Source organism: Pieris rapae, chromosome 18 (assembly GCF_905147795.1).
Source record: "Pieris rapae chromosome 18, ilPieRapa1.1, whole genome shotgun sequence".
Lineage (NCBI taxonomy): Eukaryota > Metazoa > Arthropoda > Insecta > Lepidoptera > Pieridae > Pieris > Pieris rapae.
This window is the reverse complement of record NC_059526.1, coordinates 2304815-2330462: the sequence shown is the minus strand read 5'-3', so window position 1 is coordinate 2330462 and position 25648 is coordinate 2304815. Positions and strand designations below refer to the sequence as shown.

The 25648-nt window shown below is 32.3% G+C and overlaps 1 protein-coding gene across 8 annotated transcripts in view; it reads right to left on the bottom strand.

The window, feature by feature from the left end:
- Positions 1-1009: 1009 nt before the first annotated feature.
- Positions 1010-25648, bottom strand: part of LOC111004279 (IQ motif and SEC7 domain-containing protein 2) — a 132202-nt gene continuing 107563 nt past the window's right edge. For 6 of the 8 annotated variants that reach the window (XM_022275249.2, XM_022275250.2, XM_022275251.2 and 3 more), the window contains 20 exons: positions 17907-18085; positions 16429-16573; positions 16138-16227; positions 13841-14055; positions 13026-13146; positions 12325-12445; positions 9723-9819; positions 9244-9394; positions 8677-8821; positions 8314-8502; positions 7902-8119; positions 7507-7687; positions 6955-7164; positions 6243-6380; positions 5898-6024; positions 5542-5745; positions 5306-5384; positions 5055-5182; positions 4054-4194; positions 1010-3431 (listed from right to left, as the gene is read on the bottom strand). In XM_022275249.2, the coding sequence (XP_022130941.1) occupies positions 3331-3431; positions 4054-4194; positions 5055-5182; positions 5306-5384; positions 5542-5745; positions 5898-6024; positions 6243-6380; positions 6955-7164; positions 7507-7687; positions 7902-8119; positions 8314-8502; positions 8677-8821; positions 9244-9394; positions 9723-9819; positions 12325-12445; positions 13026-13146; positions 13841-14055; positions 16138-16227; positions 16429-16573; positions 17907-18085 (2980 nt within the window). In that variant the 3' untranslated portion in view covers positions 1010-3330. Of the gene's footprint in view, positions 3432-3982; positions 4195-5054; positions 5183-5305; positions 5385-5541; positions 5746-5897; positions 6025-6242; positions 6381-6954; positions 7165-7506; positions 7688-7901; positions 8120-8313; positions 8503-8676; positions 8822-9243; positions 9395-9722; positions 9820-12324; positions 12446-13025; positions 13147-13840; positions 14056-16137; positions 16228-16428; positions 16574-17906; positions 18086-25648 lie in introns of all 8 variants that reach the window. The other 2 variants (XR_002600607.2, XM_022275252.2) reach the window with 2 other exon arrangements.

Genomic DNA, 25648 nt, shown 5'->3' with positions numbered 1-25648 from the left:
CGCATCTGCGAACTATACACTTAGTGTATAGCACAATTAGTCATAATTTTATTTATTGTATATTTAACTAAGTAGGTCTTTTTCATATTATTTGTATAATTTGAATTTTTGAATTAAAACATTTTTGCTACATGTTTAGTTTTATTGTGGTGTATCTTCTGAATTATATTCAATTACATACCTTATTTAAAAATAAGATTTAGATATTGAAAAGCAGTGTTGCTCTAGTGGTTTCAGTGAGAAATGTAGGTTCGAACCACGGCTTTGCACCAATAGTCTTTCTTAGTGCCCACATAACACTCGCTTGTACAAGAAAACATCGTAAGGCATGCCAAATTAGACTTAAAAGTAGATGGCGTGTGAAGCACGGAAGGCTAATGCTTGATCTTCACATAACATTACTTTGTTTGTCTTAATCTTAAAACACATTTCATGCTAGTCTACTTTATCCCTTAGGAGTTAGAATAACCAAAGATAATAATTGTAATTGTATTATAACAAAGTATAATGAATTTAATTGTATTAAGACTCTGATTTTGGCTCTCTCAGGCTTTACAAGCGTGGCGATTACCTGATTCGTCACAGTTACGCTCCGAGTATAGATGCAAGCACTTTTCAGAATTTTATTTCAGTATTATTCGCGCTTCACCGCTATGTGGAACCACCTGGCCAACGCCCGCTAAACCGTCTACCGCTACCGAAGGAACCCGAAGTATCCCGAAGCAGCCTCAAGCTTATCGAACCGGTATCTTTATCGTATATCATCGAAATGTCTACTTTATTGCCATGAAGATAATGTATATAGCTTTTTATCAGCTAAAATCCTCAGCCATGCCGATGCCGATAATGGGCGCCGGGCCTTAGAATCAATCTAACATATTTTCATAAGTTCATAAGTATACTTGGTTACTTATATTCATAAAGTTATTTTGAATTTAAACTACCTAGTATAATTTAGAAATAACCATAAACGACTGGGTTTGAGAGGATTGAAATAAAACACCGAGACTCATCATGAATGTTAATTCATATTTAATAAATAAATACACTTTCGCATTTTTAAATAAAACTAATGTAAGTGACTTAGTTGTAGCAATTCTCAACAACATTATTATACAATATAAAGAGACGAATGCTTTTATTTCTAATAACAATAACTAAAAGATATATATTAAGTAATCCTCTTCAATATACATACATAAGTTAGTAAGGTTTATATTACAGAAAAACAATACAATTGGTATCTGTATGGTAATGTGAAAATCTCCTCGTGAACACAAACCTATCTTTGGCTTCAAGCGATATTTACAAAAGCGCTTCATAGAACCTCAAATTGACAGTTAAATGCCGTAGATAATCGCTTGACAAGTTCGACCCTAAAGTTAAGTATACAAGGTTCAAAATTCAACGACAAAACCCTATATCAATTCCTTTTACATTGTAATGCATTACAATTTTTATATATTAACGAGTGTCGACCACAGTTTAAGTAAAGGTATAGCGACGGTTAAAATTAACTGTGACTCTAGAGTATAGACCAATCATAAGTGACACACAGTTATGTTTAGTAGGCTTACCATGTAATTTCATCTCAATCATGGTAAATGGTATAATTATTGGAACCGGTTTTTAGATATCCAACAATGTAAGAAAATTGTAAAAAGTACGTTTTTACAGAGTAACCCTGCTAAAATAATATTCTAATACTCTTGTTTGAGTTGCAAATATACTGAAGATAATAAAAATCACAAAATAAAATTTTATCATTTATTGGAATGGTAACTTTGTACTGCATTCCATCAATAAAAATTGAAACACGGTTACAGGGTAACCCTGTAATAACTTACTTTTTAGGTTGGAGTTTGAAATGCAGTAAAGAAAAAATATAAACATAATAAAAATCGTAAATAGTAAATAGCTAATTCTTTTGAGTGGAGAAGTCTTTAGCAGTTCCGTAGTCGACACATTAAATTCTTACTCTAAATGGAGATTCACGTTAAAATGGACAGCGCAAAGTACAAAAACGTATACAATAATTGTACGATTGGCTAAGTCAGTCGGGTTGAAAGTAGGAAAATTTATTCATAATAATTTCTTAAATATCAAATTTCAAAGAAATTATTATCAATAACCAAGCGGGTTTCGTTAGGGCGTTTCAACTCCCAAAATTCCCGCTCAGCACGAAAGGGAATTTTTCCTATCCGTATCAAATAGTAGAAATAACAAGCCTATTACAAATTCAACATTAGCTAGTCAACAATCTAGTTTTTACTTATTTGAAAATGTTACATAAACAATACGTAAATCGAAAATATACAAATGTATGATATATTTGAACAGCGCTCCGTGGGCATATTTGGAACTAAACTGAAAGAACATATATATGTAAATCGTATTACGAGTACATTACAAAACTTGGCTTTGAATTGGAAAAAAGATGGCGGATTCAAGGACAGATTTTTATATCGGAAAAGGACGATCCATAGATAATTTATCTTACTCTACGTTCTATGGTACCAAGGTAACACAGTTGTAAAAATAATCTTGAAATCGGATAAATAATATCTATATAAATATACTTCTGAATGGACTGAAAGGAATGGTATGGACGACTATCAATATTTTAGAATACGAGATATTAATTTCTAAATCTAATAATTTCAACAATGATCGAATAAATTCGTTTAAATGTGCCACATATGGCCGCTAAAAGTTAAACCATATTTGACCTTGTGCCGAAAGTAATGTTAAACTATTGTAGTGAATTTCTCAACGTATGTACAAATTACTCTAACACCCAACCGGGTAATCATTAACTTTTCAAACACTATGGAGTTTAATTTTGGTTAACCGTTCTGGTAACTTTTATTGAGCCATCTTGATTTTTGTGTCAGAACCCTGCCTTCTTACAGCTCTATTAGGTCAAGAAAAGAAAACGCTATAATTATCAAGAAATATTCATTCCAAATTTCATAGAAATTGTCTATTTCGATCTACAGTAAATGTCATTCAAAAGATGGACCCATCTCAGTTATCCATTTTCCGTCAATGTTATATTAATTCTTAAAATCTTCAAGCAACGTACGCGTACCTGAATCCCTAACCGGTCACCAAAGAGCATGACAAAAATAATGCTATCTCACTCCTTCCCATACAATTCGATTAAGTAAAAGCGAGAGGTTTGTGCTTCAGCTTTCAGAAGCTACTAAAACTAAAAGGAATTAGGATGGCACTTGGAAATGATCGAATCCCTTCAAAGATTCGATGATCGCGCAAAGAAATAGAATCAGAATCGATTTACAGAATCGAATAGTAACCAAATCGAAGCGATTACACTTCTGTGCTTTTGCCGACTTGGCTCTTCGTGTCGGGGATGCCCGAGGCGCTCAGTTTGCGTATTCGTCCCGGGAAAATACCGCCAAATATACGTCCTGGAATAAAAAAGGGTATAAATTACATCTTATAAAAGTAAATAATAATGAAATAATTGCATAAAGAATTAAAAGCTAAACACTGCAAAGTTAAATTTATTTACTAGTAATCTTACAGCTACACGTAGACAATATACAAAGCCAAAACAGATTACATTGATAAATAAAGTATATGAAACAACATATCAGAAAACATAAGTACACAAACGACAAATAATACATAATAATTTAAAGAAAAAAGTCAAGGTTTTCCCACTTTAAATATTTCCTGACATCCTCTTTTGCAAGGTGGTAAATATCAAGAACCTTATGCAATTACTTTTATAATAATGAATTATAAAGTCAATTTTATTTATGGGGCCTGGATCCCAAAAATATTATTTATTTAGTAAAAAAAATAAAAATATTTTTTTTTATTACGGCTTCTGAAAACGAAATGTCTTTACTTAAGGGGAATTAAAAACCACTAAGAAATTTGTGGGCAAACATTTAATCATACATGCACTTACGAAATCTATCAATCATGCTCGGAAACCTAAAAAAAAACATACTCAAATATCCAATCATACAGGTCGAACTCTAACATCCTTTTTTGAGGTCGGTTAATAAAGTGCTCGCTCACCCGGCGACCGTTGCTCGGGTGGGTGTCGCGGTGACGTAGCGTGAAGAGCAGTGCGGCTGCCCTGTTGGAAAGAGACGGACATGCCGCTGTCCAGGGACCCCACTGACCCACGGCGCTGGAGACGCTCGGCTGCCAGGGCCACTGGAATTTGGAAATAATTATTCATAAAGATTTAAAATATTCTGTAACGACTTGTTAATTTTTTTCATAAAAAGCTGTTTCTTTATACATATATATATACATATACTAGCGGATCCGACAGACGTTGTCCTGTCTACACGTCTTTAATTTCAAAATTTCAATTTTTAATAAGCCATTTTGATGAAAATTATTATTCAAATGTTATGGCAATATCTAACGATCCAGCACATGGTCACACACGATATAACACAATGATAACAAAACTTTTTTTTAAATTTCGGGACAGACTAAAATTAAAATTCGAATATTATTTAAAATTTGACACTGCGATGGTAGCGCCGTCTGTCGGATCCAATGTAAAACATTCAAAATCAACAACCACTAATAAATTGAAAATTAATTAAAAATTGTGAATCTAAACCATTCCCAGATCCCCTTGAACACACACAAAAAATTTCGTCTAAATCGGTCCAGTCGTTTAGGAGGAGTTCAGTCACATACACACGCACACAAGATATATATACATATATATATATATATACATATATATATATATATATATATAAATAACCACAGTCCACAGAATACTATTTTTATTCAAACACTTATAGGTAAACATGACAAATACAAAGAGATCATACAAATATTAAACAAAACAAATACATATATATTATATATATTCTGTGGACTGTGGTTATTTCATTGATGTAACAGTGTGCCGAGTGTTAGCAAGCCTTTTTCAATAAAATTAAAAAAATATATATTTCCTATATGTAAGGATACTACTTTTTCTTTTCTGTATGTTCATTATTCTTCTTAAAATTTCCAATATTTTAATAATCCAATGACTAAATACATACCAGGATCATTGATATCAACCAGCGAGTTGCTGAGAACGTTTCTCTTGATAACTGCGGTAGGCGGGCAGCCTCCACCGGCCGGGCGAGGGGCCATGGGGGCAGGGCACGACGGGGGCGGGGGCACCACGCTAAAAATGTTGATTAATCGTTTCAGTACCAATAAAATTATATTTAAATAATATTTCTTCCCTTTGAATAGTTTAAATTGGGTTTTTTGTTTTAATAAAAATATAAATTTAAAAAAAACTTACCCGTGAGCATGCATATGATCAATACATTGTTGGTGATCGATTTCCACATCAGCTACTCCACTGTCACGATTCTCCATAACTGAAATATCATTAGTTAAATGAGCGAGAAACATCATACAAATTGCTAATAATAATACTAATACATAAACAATATATTAATAAGTAATAATAAGCAAGAGAATTTGACAGTCCAAAAAAAAATTAATTTTTCAAAATCCTTGAAGAAAACAACTCACCATTCCTAGCACTATTATTCGTACCCCTGCCCTTTCCCCTGTTCAATTCAGCTTCGATCCTCATGGCCTCCATTTCATCCATTTCGGCGATGCTCTCGCGCAGATCTTCAGCGAATTTGCAACGGTCGTGCTCATTACGCGCATTGAATGTTGCCAGTCTGCGTCCGTCCACGCGACGGGATAAGCGTATGCCGAACGGGTAATCTGGATCGAAGGACCATTTTATGTTTTTTATTTATTTATAAAATTTCTTGGGGATTTTATTATTATTAAACAAATACAATTATTGCAATGTTTAATGCTTAATTTTTTAATACGTTTAGTGTGCAAATCTTTATATACATCATTTTACTTACGTGGAACCGAGAAGAGATTCACCAGCATCGCGCACAGCGGGAATGATTGCCTGAACGTGTAGGTGACTGAGGACTTCTTCTTGCTGAATATCTTGGTTATCACCAGGAGATCATTGAATAGGAACACCTGTTTTGTAAAAAATAGTTAATATACGTACGTATCTTTTGAAAGGACTTCAATCTTTTAAAACTTTTAATAAGCGTTTTTAAAATAACTACAGAGACTATTAGTACATTGTATGTAATGTATGTATGTATTAAAAGAAAAACTGTGTAACAAATTAAAGTCTTCTATCAATAAAAGGGCTACAAAGCCTCGGCATCTCATTGAATACAAATAAATACCTCTCTCTGATGAACCCCCGGGCGTTCCTTCTTATGTATGTCAGGTATTTCGTAGAGACGGCAATAGCAAACCAGGCGACGGTGAGGAAGGGCTAAATGCGGCTTCTTCCCAACTATCGTGGCTTGGACTTTCATCACCTGAAATATGTATACAAATAAATTGATTATTATTTAATCTTTTCATATTGAATATTTAGATCCTAGTCGCTAAGTAGTGGTAAAAAAACCGTTTTATAAATGTAAAAAGTTTTAATCTGTATAATAGTAATGTTAGAAGAATATATATGCAAGTCAATAATATATATTGTTTAACATTTAACTAATTTTTAATAAAATTTGCATTTTTTGAACTCACTGTTCCAGAAACTCTGGAAAAATTTGTTCAGTAAAGCAGCTCTTTCTTTATATTTTTAATCTTGTTTTATATTTTTAATCAACTCGCTGGCTTTCGTTCAGACAGATAGTTAAACGTTTTCGATGCTGCTTTATTTAAATCAAAATCTTAGCGATCTGAATGAATAACGATCTTTAATTAATTACCTGTCTAGAGATTCAATTAACTCTCTGATTTAACTACTTCACTGCGACATATACAATTTTAATTTTTGCCCAATATTTCTTATTTTTTTCAGTATAGCCTACAATTGTCTAGTGTTTAGCTCAGTCAGGTTGGGGAATAATATATTTTAGATAGAAAAGTAGCTCTTATTACCTGAGTAACATGATCGCTGCCGGGTCTAAATTCGCTTGACTTCACCCGCTCATAGATGCCAGCCAACATGTCCCTGTCGATGTCTCCACAGTCGTCGATGCCTCGCAAGTTGCGAACAAAGTCATCGAGTGACATTCGAGCTTCCGGTTTGAGATTCGGTGTATGCAAATCGGTGTTTAGCATTATGATTGCGAACGCTAAAACGAATATCTGAAAAAAGATTATAAATATAATGATTTTCTTTGAACGATAAACATGTATTATTATTTTTTTATTTATATAAAAATAAATTTTCGTCGGCTGATGTGTGATTGAACCAAACATATTAAAACGTTAAAATTAATCAAAACCAAATAGATTAGAATTGATGAATTCGCTGCAAAGCCTTTAAATGCATCATCGCTACTATGTATTGTTTGGTTTCTCCCAACCTCAAATAATTTTGAGTTTCTTGCTGCAATTTTTTTTGATTAATCAAATCCTTTTCAATCCAGTTTTCTATAAAAATGATTTTTTATGATGTAAGACGAAGTTACATATAAAAGATCATACCGTATCCTGAGTACGAAGCCTTTGTACGAAGTCTGGATTGCACACGCAGTAGCGCCTTGCGAATGCCTCTACCAGCCTCTCGATCTTTTGTGCCTCCCCTGGCAAACGGAAATGTGCCTGATACCTGCGCAGTGCCACGTCTACCGCCATACCGGATAGATCCAGCTCGTTTACGAAACATCTAGAAAACAAAGAAAATTTACGTATTTAATTTGGTCATCGAGTATGGGGCAACTTCTTTATCGGCCTTTTCTGTTTGAAATATGATATCTCTTTAAGAGTACGAGCAAGTGTTCAATAAATAAAAACAAATCTATTTCTTTGTTAGAAAACACTGATATCGCTTTTTCGTTTAATCAAAGTGCAAAGCTAAATAAAAAAAATTATGTACTCACTCTAATGCAGCCATGTTGAACTGGTTCTGCAGGTTTCCAAGATATTCTCCAATCATCTGCTTGCTTAGCCCTTTCCTGGTGATGAGGAATCTTGCTACTCCTCTCGGAGAGTTCTCCAGGAAACCACGTGAGATCAAATAGCCAATACCACGCTCCGGTTTTTTGTTAAATAGATTTAAACCCACACGATACTGACGTTTACGTACAGTTTCTGATACCTAAAAAACAATTGAACGCATGTAGATAAGGTGCTATCCGGCCCGAAGGACCATGTACTAAATATGAACAATAAGATTTATTGTTATATGGAAAAATATATTGGATTTAATTGGAAACCAAATATGGAAACTCCAAGTGATTTTCTAACAAAAAATATATTAATAGTGGACCGGCAGTCATGTTTAGTTATTACCTTCAAAGGCTGTTGATGGGTATGCTGATGCTCATGCTGCGGTCGACAACATGCAGCGGCAGGCGGGGATTCATAGTATGGTGGAGCGTCCTGTCTCTTCCAGACATTGAACCTGTCAGCTTCATAGAGCGTACCAGACGCAGTACGAGTGTGCTGGAACTGCGGTTCTTGAATGTGGATGTGGGGCTCCTAGAAAAATATAATTTTTGAAACAAATTATTATTACATAAGCGTATTAATAAGTTGTTGTATATTTTCTAAGATGTGATGTGATATTTTAAGTTTTAAGCATTTATTTTCAATATATCAGTTGAAGCTATCATTAAATATGGTATAGAATATTTTAATGTAATAAAAATATACCTGTTGCCTAGGTTGGTACACCTGATGGTAATGCCTGTGCTCCTGAGACGATGATGAAGACGAGGACTGTACGGAGGACATAGACCCCCCTCTCACCACCGCACCGCCGCACTCCGCTCTTCGGAGCGACACGGGGCTCTCCGCACTGGGGACAAACGTATTTAATTCTTAGTATATATATATATTACATTGTATGGGTTGCTTCTTAGATTTGGCTGGTGGACCTAAGCAATATGAACACGAAAAAAATTCGTAATTTTTTGTTTACCCGTAAATAACAACGGTATATGACGAATTTTATGGAGTATGAGTGAAGCAAATGTAACCGATGAATACAAAGTTTATTTAAATAAATATAAGGCGAAAAAAGGATTGTTCCTGAAAAAAAATCAACTTCTTAACAAATATTCTTATTTTTAATTTTATATTATTTACATTTTTTAATAATTTTACTTTACACGTAAACTCGAAACATATCCAAATCACACGTATGTAGTCAAATTATGAATCATCACATAAATATTTTAGTTAAAACTTAGTTTACTTAAAACAATTTTACCAACTTACTTGAGTGTAATACTACTTGTCCGTTTCGGCACTTCCGGCGGATGTCGTCTCGCATTTGCCGCCTGGATTGCGGCTAGCTGCTGCTGTTGCCGCGCTGTTGGGGACGACAGTGGTTTACCACCGGAGGAAAGTAGGTTCCCGTATATTGGGCCTAAACAATACGAAAATTTTATTTTGGTCATAAAAAATATCAAAACATTTGGAGTGTGAAAATTTGGGGCAAATCTACAGTACAGTAGGTTGTAAAAAATATTTAATTAACTTCAATAAAGAAGGTTCTCAGTTGGTGAGTATGTGATAGTATAAAAAAATTAATAGCACCTTTAAACGCCAAAATAAAGTATAGTAGTATCTAATTGCACCACTATCATAGCAAATAAACGATTTCATTTCATTTCTTATTTTGAAAATGATTTATTATTTTATTTATTCCATTAAGATATAAAAAAAAATCTTAATTAATTAATAAAAAATCGTACCTGAGTTATTCAATAACTGATGGTTGTGTAGAGATTCGTTATGTGATGATGATGTCGATATGTTTGTCACTGAACCGCTAACGGAACAGCTGCATACCTGAAAAAAAAAATTAAACATTATATCCATAACAAAAAAAGATTCCTCCTAATCCATAACAAAAAAAGTAAGAGTAATCGGATGGACTGGCCAATAAGGACAGATCAAAAGAGCGATGAACCAACGAGATTATAAGTCTGACGATTGGCTATTCGTCATGAAATACGAAGTTTTTTATTCGGAACTATTATCTTCTGAATAATTTGTGTTGCATAGCTATTTGGTACTTTATCCATACATTGTAAAACAGACCCTAAGTCAACTAAATATTTACTCTTTTTAGAAAGATATTATATATACGACAAACTATTGAATGAAAACAGTATGTGCTTCCTTAACAATGTATGGAGAACGTAAAAATTACGTATGGTTCCATTTATGGAATATACTTAGTTCATGTGTTGAAAATTTGAGTGACTTTTAATTTTTTTTAATATCGTATGTTACGACGAAGTGCCTAAATATGTACTTCCATTTATTAAATATAAATTAATTTGAAATATAATTAGCGATGTACTTAATGTACGCCATTAACGTAAAATTATCTAGAGGATTTGCTTTTATAAACATTCTTCGCGATTCTTATCTCTTATCATTATAGTAAATCATCAAATTACTCACAAAAATTTGAAATATGACTTGTATTTTGCCTTACATCTTTAAATTGTTCAGTGTTTTTCTTAATAATTACTTAATGTTATAAAAAAATACGTCTTTGAATACATAAATGAAAAATTAATTAAAGTTTGTAATGTTTATTGACATTGAACGGTTATGCTATTTATTGTATGTAACGTAAAATATTATTGTTATTAATGTGAAATAAAATTCAATATTGTAAGAGAATATTTGTTATCTTGTAAAGGAATCACTGGCGTAATTTAAGGAGTTTTCATTCGAAATTTGGGACAGAACTCGGTTTATACATAGATTTAGATATTATTTTTTGTATGTCTGGGCCTGAGATGTCTGTATCTTTTTTAAGATCTAACAGGCAAGGTAATCAGCCTCCTGTGCCTGACACACGCTGTTGTCGTTTTGGGTCTAAGGCAAGCCGGTTTCGTCACTGTGTTTTCTTTCATCGTTCGAGCTAAAGTCCAATGCGCACATGGAAAGTAATTCCATTGGTGCACAGCCAGGGATCAAACCTACGACCTCAGGGATGAGAGTCAAGCTGAAGCCACTAGGCCGACATTGCTCTTAAATGTAAGTACTGACTTTTTTATTGTCTTTTGCGAGAAAAACTAATAAAAGTTTTTATGAGTAAAAAGATATGTGATATAATGAAAAAAGTGTTTTTAAAAAAATTTACCCCTACATACTCAACGTACACAAACAAAACACATACTAACATCATACTGCGACTTTCCACACCACAACGGAACCCGTCCACTTTTCAAAAACCAAAAATGTTTATTTCTAACGATTTTCTTAGTCAAAATTTTGTTTCTATACGGCTCCATAATCACTGTTAAACGTTATAACTGTACAACGATACTATTATTACTGATAATGACCGTATGAATTTAAGAGATGACGCTGGTAACACTGTAGAGGAATTTATGCTTAATTACTTGAGAATAAAGGACAAAATTGTATAAAGTTACGAAACATCAAGTTACTGAGTGATACGATAATTACGTAGACAAATATTTGCATCCGCGTTCACGAATTAATGGAAATAGGCATTGTTTAATAAATTTAATAAGTAAAATAAAATTAAGACAAATTGGCGCGCTTATGTGTATATGCGAAGTTTCGATTGTGCCACCATAACATTTTTGTACCATATTCTTGCAAATTAATTATTATTATTATAACGGTTCTTTCTTAATAAGCTGTAAATTACGAACAATAACGGAATAACAATTCGCGTCTGTCGTTACGCGGAATTAGGTTAGAGAGAGATAACGTAGTGTCAAGAAATAAGGATTTAGTTATATTTTTTAACGGTTCCGTTTTACAAAATATTTATTTAAATTTATTTGTTTAAAAAATTATTTAAATCTTAAATATTTAACAATCAATCTAGCAAAACAAGTTTTTTGCTATCTTTAACTTCGTCATTTACTTTTAATTTGAAAATTAAGTGTCTCCTATGTCGTTGTAATTAAAAAATTGACCAATTATATTGTAAAAATAATTCACCACAAGAACTATTTAGGTCTGGGCCTCATTTCTGTGTTTTTTTCGTGATCATTGTTTAAAAAAAAAACAAGTTGTTGAGCAGTCTTCTGTGCCTAACAGGCCGTTTACTATGGCTCTAAATCATGCCGGTTTCCTCACGATGTTTTCCTTCACTGTATGAGCAGATAGATAGTTCACAGCTGGGGTTCGAACCTACGACAACTGGGATGAGGGTCGCACGTACGTACGTACGACTAGGCCAACACTGCCTTATATTGCATTATCAAGAAATAGTTTTATAATATATTTATTATATTTATAATATTTAAATAAAATTGAAAGAATTTAAAAAGGATTATTTTGTATAATTTTACTTACCCCGCTATCTGCGTCTCCCCTGTGCGGAATTTCGCTTGCGATCATGTGTATCTGATGCGCCGACTGCTGAACCCTGGCGACCATCGCATCCACATCGTTCGAATCACAGCCGATGTGGTTGCTGGAACATAAACAAACAATTAAAATAGGCAAAGTTTCTATTGAATAAAACACCAAATATCGGCAATAAGGAAAATACAAACTAAAATAAACAAAACCGATAAATAAATAGAACTGATAAACAAAATCAAACAAACAAACAAAATCAAACGAAAGAAGCATTCCCCAATCCGGCTGGTCCACATGGGGAATTAGACCACAACCCCCCAAATGTACAACTTAAATGTAAAAATGGGGGAGGCCATAGACAACAAAAACAATAGCTATAATGTATATATTGATTCTGATATAAGGCTAAAATAATTATAATTCGTGATATAAATGTAAACAATTGGTGCATTGGAGTAATCTGTAAAGTTATTTTGCTAAATTAAAACCTAAAATTTTGGCAATCATTTTGATAAAAATTTTATTTTTATTTATTTATTTACACTTCGTTGCTAAAGAAATACAAACAACACAATATATATAAATTACAAGGGATGCAACGGGCGACCTTATCGCTAACAAGCGATCTCTTCCAGGATTTTTATATTACGTTTAACGTTTACGTCATACTTGGGCAAACTATATCTACTTACCCCAAGTCGACATCATGTCTCTCCCGTAGTGACATGGACCGCATTGGTCTGGTGAGCGCCAGAGACTTCTCCACACCAGCCGGGCTTTTTTGTAGCATTGTATTCGCGTAGATATCGTTGCCTAAAAATGTAGATATGATTAATTATTATTATTGATATGGTAGATATGGAAATACTGCCAGCGAGAAAACTACACAGGGACCACACTTTTAAAATTTGTTTTATTTTTCTATTTATCAATGTTTAATGTTTTAAGAACAAGCATCTTTAATGCGTTTTTGAATTTGATAAACGCGGCAATATTATGAATTTTAGACGGTAATTGATTAAATATTTGCACACCCTCATACCTAATAGACTTTTTCAAATATTATTCTTTATTATATATTTTCTTCTTTAATTATTGTTATTATTACTGAATATTGTAAATACTGTGTATGTGTGTGTTGTAAATAAATATTAATTATGATAAATGGAGAGATATGACGGCCAGTATATAGGCCATAAAACTGCCTAAATTTTTACGAATCGTTTCTTATACGAGTTGTAAATTGTAATACGATAACCGAACCATTGAAGAGTTGATGATCCAGATAATTGAACTGATCGGAGAGAATATTAAAAAAAATAGTTATATTTTTTAATATTCAAATTGTTAAATAAACAAAATTAAGGAGCATATCATAAAACTCGAAGCTAGTAACAACATCTGTGAAATAAATTATTCTTTGTTAATTTTGATATTTGAACAGCACTTAAAACATTTTATAATGCCTTTTTGAAAAAAAACTAATATATAGAATTAATTTACTCACCGTTAACCATCAAATGATCGCCATCCTGCATTCGTCGAGCATTCGAATCGGCTGCCTTGGCCATAGCAGTAATAGCGCTGAATTTCTTTAGAAGCTGCCTCCTTCTAAACGCGCGTTGAATCGTCACCGCGGCCCTGCGTGCGCGCAACCCACCGTATCGTCTCTCCAATATCTCAACTTGCTTGTCCAACAAGTCTTGTGACATTTCATACCGACTGAAATTTTAATATTAGACTTTTACATTTTTGTTTTATGTCGTGTGTTAGTCGTTATGTTAGCGAATCACTAATTACATGGTGTCATTTTTACGTTAAATCGATGGAAAATGATCAAATTGAGGGTACCTGACATTCAGAATCGAGACTTATCGCTTATGAAATTCGGGAGTTATAAATCTCGACTCCAGATGAAAGGGTCAGACTCATTGTAAAGTAAATAGTGTCATCACAATTAAATTACACTTCTGAACTATAAACACGAAATCGCGCCTCACACAGTGAGTATGAAAAGCTCGTATATGGTAATAAAGCAATACATTCTTTTATTTCTGACAACAATAGATTTTTTTTTCAAAACATGTCAGTAAATTCATTACAAAGTATAAGTGTAAGGCCGAATACAGTATGGAGAAGACGCTATGGAACAAGCAGAACTTGTCATAATTACTAACAGCGGAGTGAGATTTGCAGATGGATTAAGATCATGTTGAAGAATTAAGCATGTAAGGAAATCATTTTATACCTTCAAGTATATAATTGAACTATTATTTAAATATGTATGTTCACATTTCATTACTAATGATATGAAATAGGAATTATTATATATCACATATATTATTAATTAAAAAATAAATCTTTTAATTATCTAATAAATGTTTTGTTAAGATAAATCGGAACAGTTTAAGTAGTTAATGTTTTTTTGTATGTCCTTTTAATAATATAATATTTAGATTAAATCGTATTGTGAATTTCATGCATGTTAATCAAACAATATTAGTTCAAATGCACTGCGTTTATCATTTGTTATTGATAAGCATTATATTTAGTGCCAAATAACCTTTATGTGTAGAGATTTTATTGAAGTCACCTGATCTTCACAAGAAATAATCATTATGTCTTTGTAGCTTAAACTTTTCATTATTGAAAAAAACTTTTCTTTTTTTTTTTCTTTCAAACTGTACATTAAACATTGCTGTATTTTTTAAAATACTCTTTGGAATTTTATTATTCAAGGATAGCCGATTCAGATAGCAAGATAGATAAGTTATCTAATACAAGTGAGTAACAAGGATGACTCATGATTTGCATAGGTTAACTAATTGGCGTTATGTTTTGTTTTCATGCTAAGTGCTGCGTATGATTTCGCGAATGTCAAGACATATCGGCCGATTAAAAATCTCGTAATCAATCAGTGGGGTGTGGCTTACAATTCTCCGTATTCATCTTTTAGATACTATACTATGCCATTCATTTGCATACATAATTTTTAAGTGTAAACTTAATAACAACTACCGCTTCTAAAAAATCACTACTATGAAGACTTTTGTGTAACAAAACTGTTATGTGTTATATTATAAAGCCAATCAATGTGTTATATTATAAAATCAATCATAATAATGTCTATTGGACTACGATCAAAACAATAGTTAAATATTTCTTCAAAAACATAGTAGATGTATATGCCTATATTCCAACTAAGCATCAGTAAAGATTTCACTAATTTATGGAATTTGCACCGTTGACGAATTAAAACTCTAGTAATAACACATAGCATAACATTATCTATCGAAAAAAACATATTGATCCTATAAAAAATCATTTTATTATACATTCTTTACCGTCCCAATTAATAAAACTCTTAATGCAACTGTTTCATTTTATCACAGCGTTAAAAAAATTTGACAGAAAGAGACGAAATACGTTAACTAAAAGAATGCAATTAAAATTAATTAATTATTTATCTTGTAGTTGTAATTATTTATCTTGTATAAATTAATTATCTTGTAGTAATAAACTTCCAAAACATTAAGAAATTCAACAACCCGTTATGTTACTAATCAATTACCTATTACTCTAGGGCCTACTTCATACCCGCTCTAATTAGTTTCAATAGAAATATATACTATATAACCTATACTATTCGCAATTCCTTATCAATTCCTGTTTCTTATGAGAACTAAAGCCACTATGCCTTGACATCTGAACATCATACATTGTATGCAGGTTAGACTCGAACACAAGGGAAGGTTTATTTCGACTACCATTCGAGTAGGATAGGTCTGCATTCCTTTAACATACCCTCGGGTAAGTTTTCCCCTTTTTTGGGGTAAACTGGAATCTTTTTGCGCAATCCCAGTACTGCCAATGATCCCCACGTCTGTGCCACGCCTATGGAAGGAACTCAATTGTCAAATCGGGTCACATTTTTCGAAATTAAACTTTTTAATTTTAAAATATATAATCTTTTAAAAAAAGAACACAAAAAATGAGACCTTATTTTTTTATATTAATTTCTATAAATTCCATAGAACACTAGTTTAAAAAACCTGTACACTCAATAAAGACCCCTATTTTTACGTAAGTATGTACCTGTTGGTATGAACAGCCAATCCGAAGCCCTCTGGCGGCGCGGCGATATAAAGTGGCGGCGCCGGTTCCGATGCGCCTGCGCACAGACCTGCACCGGTAGACGCATTCGAGGCAGACGAGCATGACGAGTTAGAATGGTTTAGAGCTGAAAGAAATATTCTATAATAAGTATCTCCAATCAAATAACTACTGTTAGTAAAAGAATGTATCTTTGCGTTTCTACGATACGAGACTTACCAGTTACCTTGGTCTTATTATCAATGTTGACATTTACTGACATTTATTGCATAGTTTACGCAATATATCCATTTATTAATTAACACATTTAAAACTCTATTAATATCTCGCAGTTAAAATATAACCCAGTATAATAGCAATGTAAATCACTAATTAACCTGACTTGCAAATTTCCTACACGTTATTGTAAATACAAACAAGTATAATTAAATTCTCATTACCACTGTTTATTCTATTGTATGTAAAATTCTTTGTGTATTTGAGATGAACGTCTTATCATAAATTAGTAGCTTGTTATCAAACTTTCTGATATTATGCCCATGTTTTAATTTACAAAATAAAGACTATGGAGAGTAATTCTTACCGGCTTCCTACCTATTATAGGCCCAATAAGTATATAAACAAGTCATAAATAGAAATATCTGCCTCAGTTTAAAAATAAAATTTACCTAATGTGTTAACAAATTCGTATCCAATCGCTGAATAGGTGCCCCTATAAACGTCACGAGCACAAAGCTATCGCTATTTTCCGAGTAACATTCGTATCGAGTATACGGGCTTGGAAAAAGAGAAAATTTATCAGGATATTTCGCAATATCTCGAGCAAACGAATTATAAAGTGAATGAAATTCAAATAATTAAGTTACCCTCCAGTTCGATAATTCGCATACTTAATATATTTTTGTAATACATAATATGTCATCTGAGACATTACGATCTACCCTAAGATAAAGTAATTTATGTCTTACCTAATTTATAAATAAGAATAACATAAGAGAGTGTCTAAAGGGAAAACACTCTGTTCGTGTGGTCTATTTTTACTTTATAATAACGTTTTCTTTTTGCTTCATAATCTAATTTGTAAATATAAAATTATGTAATATAGCGTAGGAGCAGTGTTTAGCGGCTCGATCCCGGGCTGTGCACCAATGGACTTTCTTTCTATGTGCGCATTTAACATTTGCTCGAACGGTGAAGGAAAACATCGTGAGGAAACCGACATGTCGAAAAAGTCGACGATGTGTGTCAGGCACTGGAGGCTGATCACCTACTTGCCTATTAGATTTAAAAATGAACATGAAAGAGATTCAGAAATCTGAGGACAGGACCTAAAGAGGTTGTAGCGCAACTGATTATTTTTATATAGCGAATAAAGCTTTACAAAAATGAAGACGGTTGATTGCTCTTAGGTTTTCAGAAACAGAAATATAGTAAATTAATTTGTATTCCCCAATACCCACCAGGCATAGGTCGATGAACTGCTGTAACATATCTGTTGCCCTCCATGTAACCGCGGTCAGGCTCCGCGTGATGACCATGATGTCCGCTGTGAATATTGTGCTGGTGGGAGTAGAACCCGTCCGGGGGGTGAAGAGTCACCCCGCCGCTGTTCTCCTCCTCGTCGACCTTCTGGGAGAAGCTGTAACAAGAAAAGAGAATATTAGTAGTGCAGAGTACGAAATGTGGGGTAAAATTTTTATCTGTTAAAATTATAATTTTATGCGATAATTATTACCTGTTTGAAATATGAAACATATACTTTAGGTAATATAATATTTGTATATTTTGCGAATATAAAGCAGAAATTAAGTTGTATTAATTTTCGCTGTCGATTTTAATCGATTTATAGTAATTTTCATTATTTATAGTAAACAGCCTCTAGTACTCCGAAATATGAAAGTCTTATTTTTCTGAACAATGGTTCCCGAAAAGTATGGAACGGAGCGTAAAAATAATTCTTTATTGGATCAAGAAATACGATTACAAAAATACCAACTGGATTTGTTTCTCATTTTGATCAAACGAATTATTTTACTAGTCGAAAAGATTTTCAATCATTGTTCCCTCTTGGGGACATCTCAAAAGAGATATACGATAATTAATGACCCAGAACTAAACGTAACTTATACCGTGACTATGGTCGTGTCGATGTCTAACATGTAATCGTAGTAATTACTTTCGAAGATTACATGTTTAACTTAAAAACAAATTGTGACTGAAATATAAACACTGGACAATAGTAAATAACTACTAGTAAAGTCAATTTGTTTCTTATTGCAATGCAATGCAATTTTTTTATGTTAGTTGTAAGTTATTCATTGTGAAACCTAGGGTATTATATTAGAAATTATGACTGAAGAGCAACTATTAGGAACTCGCACCATTTGCCAGGCATAAGTATTAAACATTGGGCATACCCCGTGGTTGTATTCGCGTTATATGAGTCGTGATATCATATAGTATATTTAACTGAACTACCATTAAAAAATCAGTTCCTGAAATTATTTTAATTTTATATCATACGCTCAATCGAAGCTAATCACTCTTCGATTTTCTTATTTGGCGATTACGTCAACAGTAATTATTTACTTTTTACACATATTACCCACATATTGTCTATGCTTGAAAACAAAATGCATTTTCGAATATTAATAAACAAAATTATTTCGTTCATGTACTGTTGAGAGCCTTACTTTTGCTGACAAGAAGCAAGGGGGAGAGATATATTGCAGTAAATTTGATTACGTCATACTTGTACGACCCCGATATTACGTCATGTTTTCGTATATGAGTGCCCAAACAATAATAGTACGAAAAATGTATGTTTGTTTTTATTAGACATTTCTGTTTGTTCCGTCCCAGGAATACGGGTCACCATTAATTCGGCCCATTGTTATCATAATTGCGTCCTCATTATTTATTAAAACACTAGGACAGAGAACTAAACTCAACCGGTTTGAATGTGGGCTAGGTCAAGCTTTTATACTAACGAGAATTTAAGCTCCGCTGAGTGATTAAAAATAATTATTTCATACATATTGCTCTTCTGATATTATGCATCTCATATTAATGTAATACGAGATGCCATTATAACACATGACCCACATTTATATTACTAAGCGTAAAACATTGTGTATTGTCTTTTATTAACATAGCTTTTACACATTTAAAGAAAACACTTTTTTACCGGACCACGCACGATGTAAAGCACGCGAAACGTCGGATTAATTTAAAATTATGTCAAATAATTATAAGTTTACAATAATACATAGCTTCAATCCCATAAAAAAGTGTTTTCTGTAAAACATGTTTCTAAATATACATCCCTTAAATTGTTTAAATGTAATAGGAGGCAAACTGGCAGGGCTCATCTGATGTTAAGTGATACCGCCGCCCGTGGACACTGACATTGCCAGAAGTGTCGCAAGTGTGCTGCCGGTCTTTCAAGAACGCTCTTTTCTTAAAGGACTCTAAGTCGAGTTGTATGTGGTATATGTATTATGACATCATGATAATTAGTATGATATTAATTATCAAATGTGTATATGGCTGATTGTGCTGTTTTTAAAATGAATGTAGTGAATGCAAATACATTTCAGTTATAAAGACGATGCTTGAAAATTTTTGTTCTTAAATGAAGATAATTCATAAATAAGTGCACATCAACAATGAGTACACACAAAAAGATGACGATTATCTTTGTATCAATTTGAGTTAAGAACAATAAAACGCGGTTTTATTTCCGGTAACCGATAAACAATGACTTTGAAATATCTGAGATAATTTGCGATATCAACAATCCACGCTACACTAGTAAAACAATAAGATGTGTTTATTTCAAGATAATATTCCATAAAAGGTTCGAAACCCATCGCACCCAATGCGTATGCGCATTAACACTTGCTCGTACGGTGAAGGACAATATCGTAAGGAAACCGTCCACCTTAAATCCAAAAATTCGACGGCGTTTGGATGTTCACCTACTTAAAATACAATATTTCTAGAGCCTAACAAGGTAACTAAATAATAATAAAGTTGGCGGTGGTGTAGCGATAATATTCGACTTGATAATCGTACCGAGGCATAAGAAACGAAGATGTAGGACTATGTACATACTATGCTAGTGCCTTGTTGGTCTTCGCTGACACATATGTACTCGATTTATAGTGTAAATCCCACATTAGCGACAATATTTTAAGCAAATCCCGAAAATATATAATAAGTTATATTATATATATACATTTGTTGTATTAGCTATAAGGATTTTCCACTTTCAATTCCTCTTAATACCGGCTACTTAGTAAATAAAATCCTCAGTATAAAGCAACCAAAAGTTACAAGGAATTCATCGCAGATAAATTTATCAGGACATATATCTTTTATCTCTGGAGATATCACGATTCCTATCGCAATGCTTGCGCAGTGAAAATATCTGGGACAGAGACACTCGAATGAGGCGTGAATCGTGAGACGATATTTTAAAATATGCCATTAAATTATGTGATATTTCAAATTCATCGCCTCTCTTATAACTTTATAGAACTTCTACGTAAAATACGGAATCGTCTATATGAACGAGTTAGTCATAATTACATCTATAACTTAAAGCTGGTACTCAATTCGGTTCCTAACGCAATAACTGTTTCGTGTTGGTGAGCGTTGGGTTACTTGCCTATATATTTAATGAGTTCCAGAACATATCAATCAATCAAAATTCATTTATTCAATTTAGATGCGTCTTAGGGCATGCTTATGAATGTCAAAAACGTTTACAAAATTCGCGAAAGAGCAAAACTACGCCATCCGTTCGCAAAATTAACAGGAGGCCTTGTTCTGAGAAGATTCATATATTGCTCCAAGTGTACTAAAAAAATATAAGGTAATAAAAAATAGGTTTTAAAACTATGTCTGAAAAATCAATTCTGAGGTAATAAAATAATAATAATAGTAAATACGGGATTCAACTGATATGTTTTCAAAACGGGCACAAAAAACCCACACAATAAGACTATTTATAGACATTATAAATGATAAAATCATATTAGAAATGGCATGTTGATTTTGACTTGAAGCTCGACTTCAGTAGGTCTTCAGATATTATCTTTGAGAGCCTTCGAGTGTTGTTCAAATGACAATAAAATTTTAAAAAATACGGGCATAAAAGAAAATTGAAGTTGTTTTATTCACTACATAATATTTTCAGAAAATATTCTAATTTCACCTAGATTTTGTATAATTTTCCATATTATATCCAAACAAAGAGGGCAAAAAGCATTTGGTAAACATTTATTATTACAAATATTTAAATTATCATTATAAAAATTAAAATTGTATAGGCAAGTATATACATATTTGTTAAGACATAATTATATATTTTTTATTGTTTTGTGTCAAAGCTGACGTTTTATGTAATTGTAATATTGAAAGTATGTTAGTCTGAAATGACATTACAAACTCAAATGTTTTTGTCTGGTCTTTCTATAATTATTTAAGATAATTGATATTTTTTTTATAAATATTTCAGGAATTTGAAAATGATTCATTACTTTACGTGTCTTCACATATATTTAGATTTTCAATGATTATTAGTTTTATATTTTTTGTTCAAATTCTATTATTAATCGTTGGTGTTTCATTCGTTATATAATTTTTTTTGGAAATTTTATTTTTCACTAGTAGCTATATGTCTTGGTTACTCTGACACATTTAGAATTTGGTTTGTTTTTAATGAGCAATTTCTCGAATAGACCTGCAAACGTGCAATACACGAATGGTTTAAATATAACCTAGGTGTTAAATTTTAAATTTATATAAATGTAAGGTAACATAAACATCAATTCAGAACTGTATTCATTTAGTAGTAGTAGTTAGTATCCAAGCGAGCAATTTTTTGTTTCTCCGGAATTCGAATGGTTGCTATTCGCTTAACTACTCAGCCAGGGAGACAGTTATAAAAAATCGGTGGAGCGTACAATTTTTACCGTAGCCTTTCCGTGCTTCGGACCATGAATTATAATTGCTCCATAAGTGTGTCAGACTAACTTTATGTTATACGTCAATACACATGGTTCAACAGTTAAGAATGACTGTAAGAAATGTGTCAAATTGTAATTAAAAAGCCACTAAAATCTTTAAAGCAGCTAAATATATACGTATAAACGACACAAATAAATAAAAAAATATCGCATATATGTTGCTAAGGTCAAAACTAGAAGAATGCACAAATTCGAGTAATTTGTATTTTAGTTATTAAAAGTACCGGAAAAGCGAAAGGTATCTATGGTGTAGCATAGTTTTCCGTACGTTACGCCGAAACGAAGCCCGCGGGTGCAGTCTTTATAATATACAGACATAACATTTATTACTAACAAAACACACACACAGTAACACACAAAATAAAAACGATCAAAAAAAAAACAAAGAATATATCTTTCAGAGATAAAATTTTTTTTTAAGAACAAGGTATGTATTAAGTATGTAATGCGTGTGTGCTGTGGTTGTAATTGGCCCTGGCTCAGCATTATGCTGAGGAGCGGAGTGTTCCACAGCGCTGGTCATTCTGCCATTTAGATTTCTATAGAATTAATGTTAAAAGTAAATATTGACGTCTTTTCAAACCATTCAAAAAAAGTTAAAAACTATTATTAGCGAAACAGCTCGCCATTATTTAATATTTTGCAAATATTCCTAGCATTATACATTCTAATGTTATGAAGATAGAAATCAATCGAATAGTTTCTGATACTATTTGCTGCATACACATATATTTACCTTTTACAAAATGAGTCTAATTCCATTTCTGATGATTTTCTTGCAATTTGAAAACTACTATCTATACTTTTATAACTATACAAGTTCCGAGAACGGGTAAGATCTTTAATATTAATAATTTAATTTAATCTTGTAGTCGCTTGTTTAGCTTTTGTTGGATTCAAGCCAAAACGGTGCAATAAAATATACCTGAACACGGAAATCTAGATTTCCTCTAGACCTCGCAAACAAAGTCATAATTTCTATGGCGACACAAATACCTCTGGAGACGTGTTCTGGCTTTAATGTTACATTTAAAGATAGGAGTAGTATTAATTGAAGGACATTTTAAAAGCACAATTTTCATGTATGAAAATGACGGTAGTAACAAAATACCTCTGATCCTTATTTATCTATTCATTGAAATTCTGCTGCTCGAATAAAATAATGAGAGGAGGATAAGGAGAAATTGGTCAAACGACTTTTAGATATCATACATAAAAAACATTAAACTTTATGCAATTCAACCGATTTCAAGGAAGAAAGAAAAGTAAGATTTAACTTGCAATACCATTTTATTGGTTTATAGAGCAAGTCATTGTTTCAAAGCGTGGCACCTAAAATAAAAGTAGCCACCATGATAGCCAACCTTCAAAGGAGATGGCACTAATAGAAGAAAAAGAATAACTGATAAATTTATATAAGTATATATTTAAAGCATGGAAAAGAACATACTGGCAACATATTATTGTGATAGATACATGCAAATTAGGGTAGCCTGAATAATAAATAAAAATGTACTAAATAACCAACAAATACGTTTTGCGAATATTTATCGTCGCTGGAGACAAGATAGTAGTCACGATACTTGTGTTTAGAAAGTTCGAGAAAAGCAACAATTTGAGCTTCTCCGTAAACCGTTCATTGTTATGAGAAAGCGACTCTATATAGCTATCTTATTATATATAGCTATATATTATATAGGTAAAGCTAAGTAGTTATGATTGTCATAATAAGTTTAAATCTATACGCGTGTGATCATTTTAAATTTGAAACTTTAGACACGACGAAAACAATATGATATAATACAAGACATTATCCTAAATCAAAAAATCTTTATTTCACGTCCCTCTCATCAACCAACTATGCAAAATACTCAATATTTAATCGCGCAGCCTGGACATACAACGAACACTCTATATACATCAAAGGAGTATCAAGAATATCCATAGCGCTAACAAAACTGCATCATGAGCACGACCCATATACCACCATCACACACCACAACCACATTAGGTATTAATTAGTGAAATGTATTTAAAAAAATTCCTTTCCCAAATGTTTGAACCTTTTTATATATACAATTGTGTATCGTTAGATATTTAGTATAATTGTTTTTGTTGCATACAATTACAATTTATGTTCGCTGTAAGATTACGAAATTAATAAATAATTAGCATTAAGTACCAAAGCAGCTAAGGGTTAGACGATTGGCTACATCAGTATGAGTGAGATTTTTTGGCCTAAGTCCAAAGAAGGCTAAAAAAGGGGGACAGATGCAAACAAGACCAATATATTCAGTTTACACCGCAAAGGCTTATCGAGGTTCACTATATATTAATATGTTATGATAAAATAGATTATAAAATTTTTTTTTTTAAATGAAAGTATGAAAATTTAAGTTTTATATTTGCCTAATGGCATGAACATATAAAAACGTACGTTTATTTTATGATGCACATTCATAAACACTTTATTTACGTCACAAATATTCAAAGCCAGTATAATTGAATATAGGCCAGTCTTATTATCAAAAGTTTGATAATAACCCAGACGTAATGACCAAAAGGAAACATTTCTATACAATATTTAAAAACTGTTAGTTTCTTATAACGCACAGTAGTATTACACTGTGGGGACACATATACCATGATCCTATTATACTAATATTGGATTTATGTGGCCAGCAGTGATAAAAATACGTATGATCTTCGTAACATAATCAAGTATTAGCACAAACGTTTGACGCATAGTGGGATAATCATTCTAACGCATGTTAGAATGAACATAGCTGACTAAAATTGTTACGGCTAATGGCGACGTGTATCTCGCTCGTATATAATATATACATATTAATATTAAGTTTCTCATGTAAATAAAATATTTCTGTTTTGTAATGAGAAATAAAGTTCTTTAAACATAATCAAAAGTGTTGTAATTTATAATGATATATGCATAATATTAAAATGCTCACAATAGAATTGAAATTTCAGAAAATATTTTAATCAAGCTTAAAGGCGAAGTGATCGTTATAATGAAGGCTTCATTTATTTGAAGTTTCAAATAAAGAGTTCTTTGAAAACGTGTTGAAAAAACTGCTAAATTTATACAGAGTTTTTTGGGATAGGAGACAAACGTCCAAAGCAAAGTTCACTTTGAATTAAGTAATAAC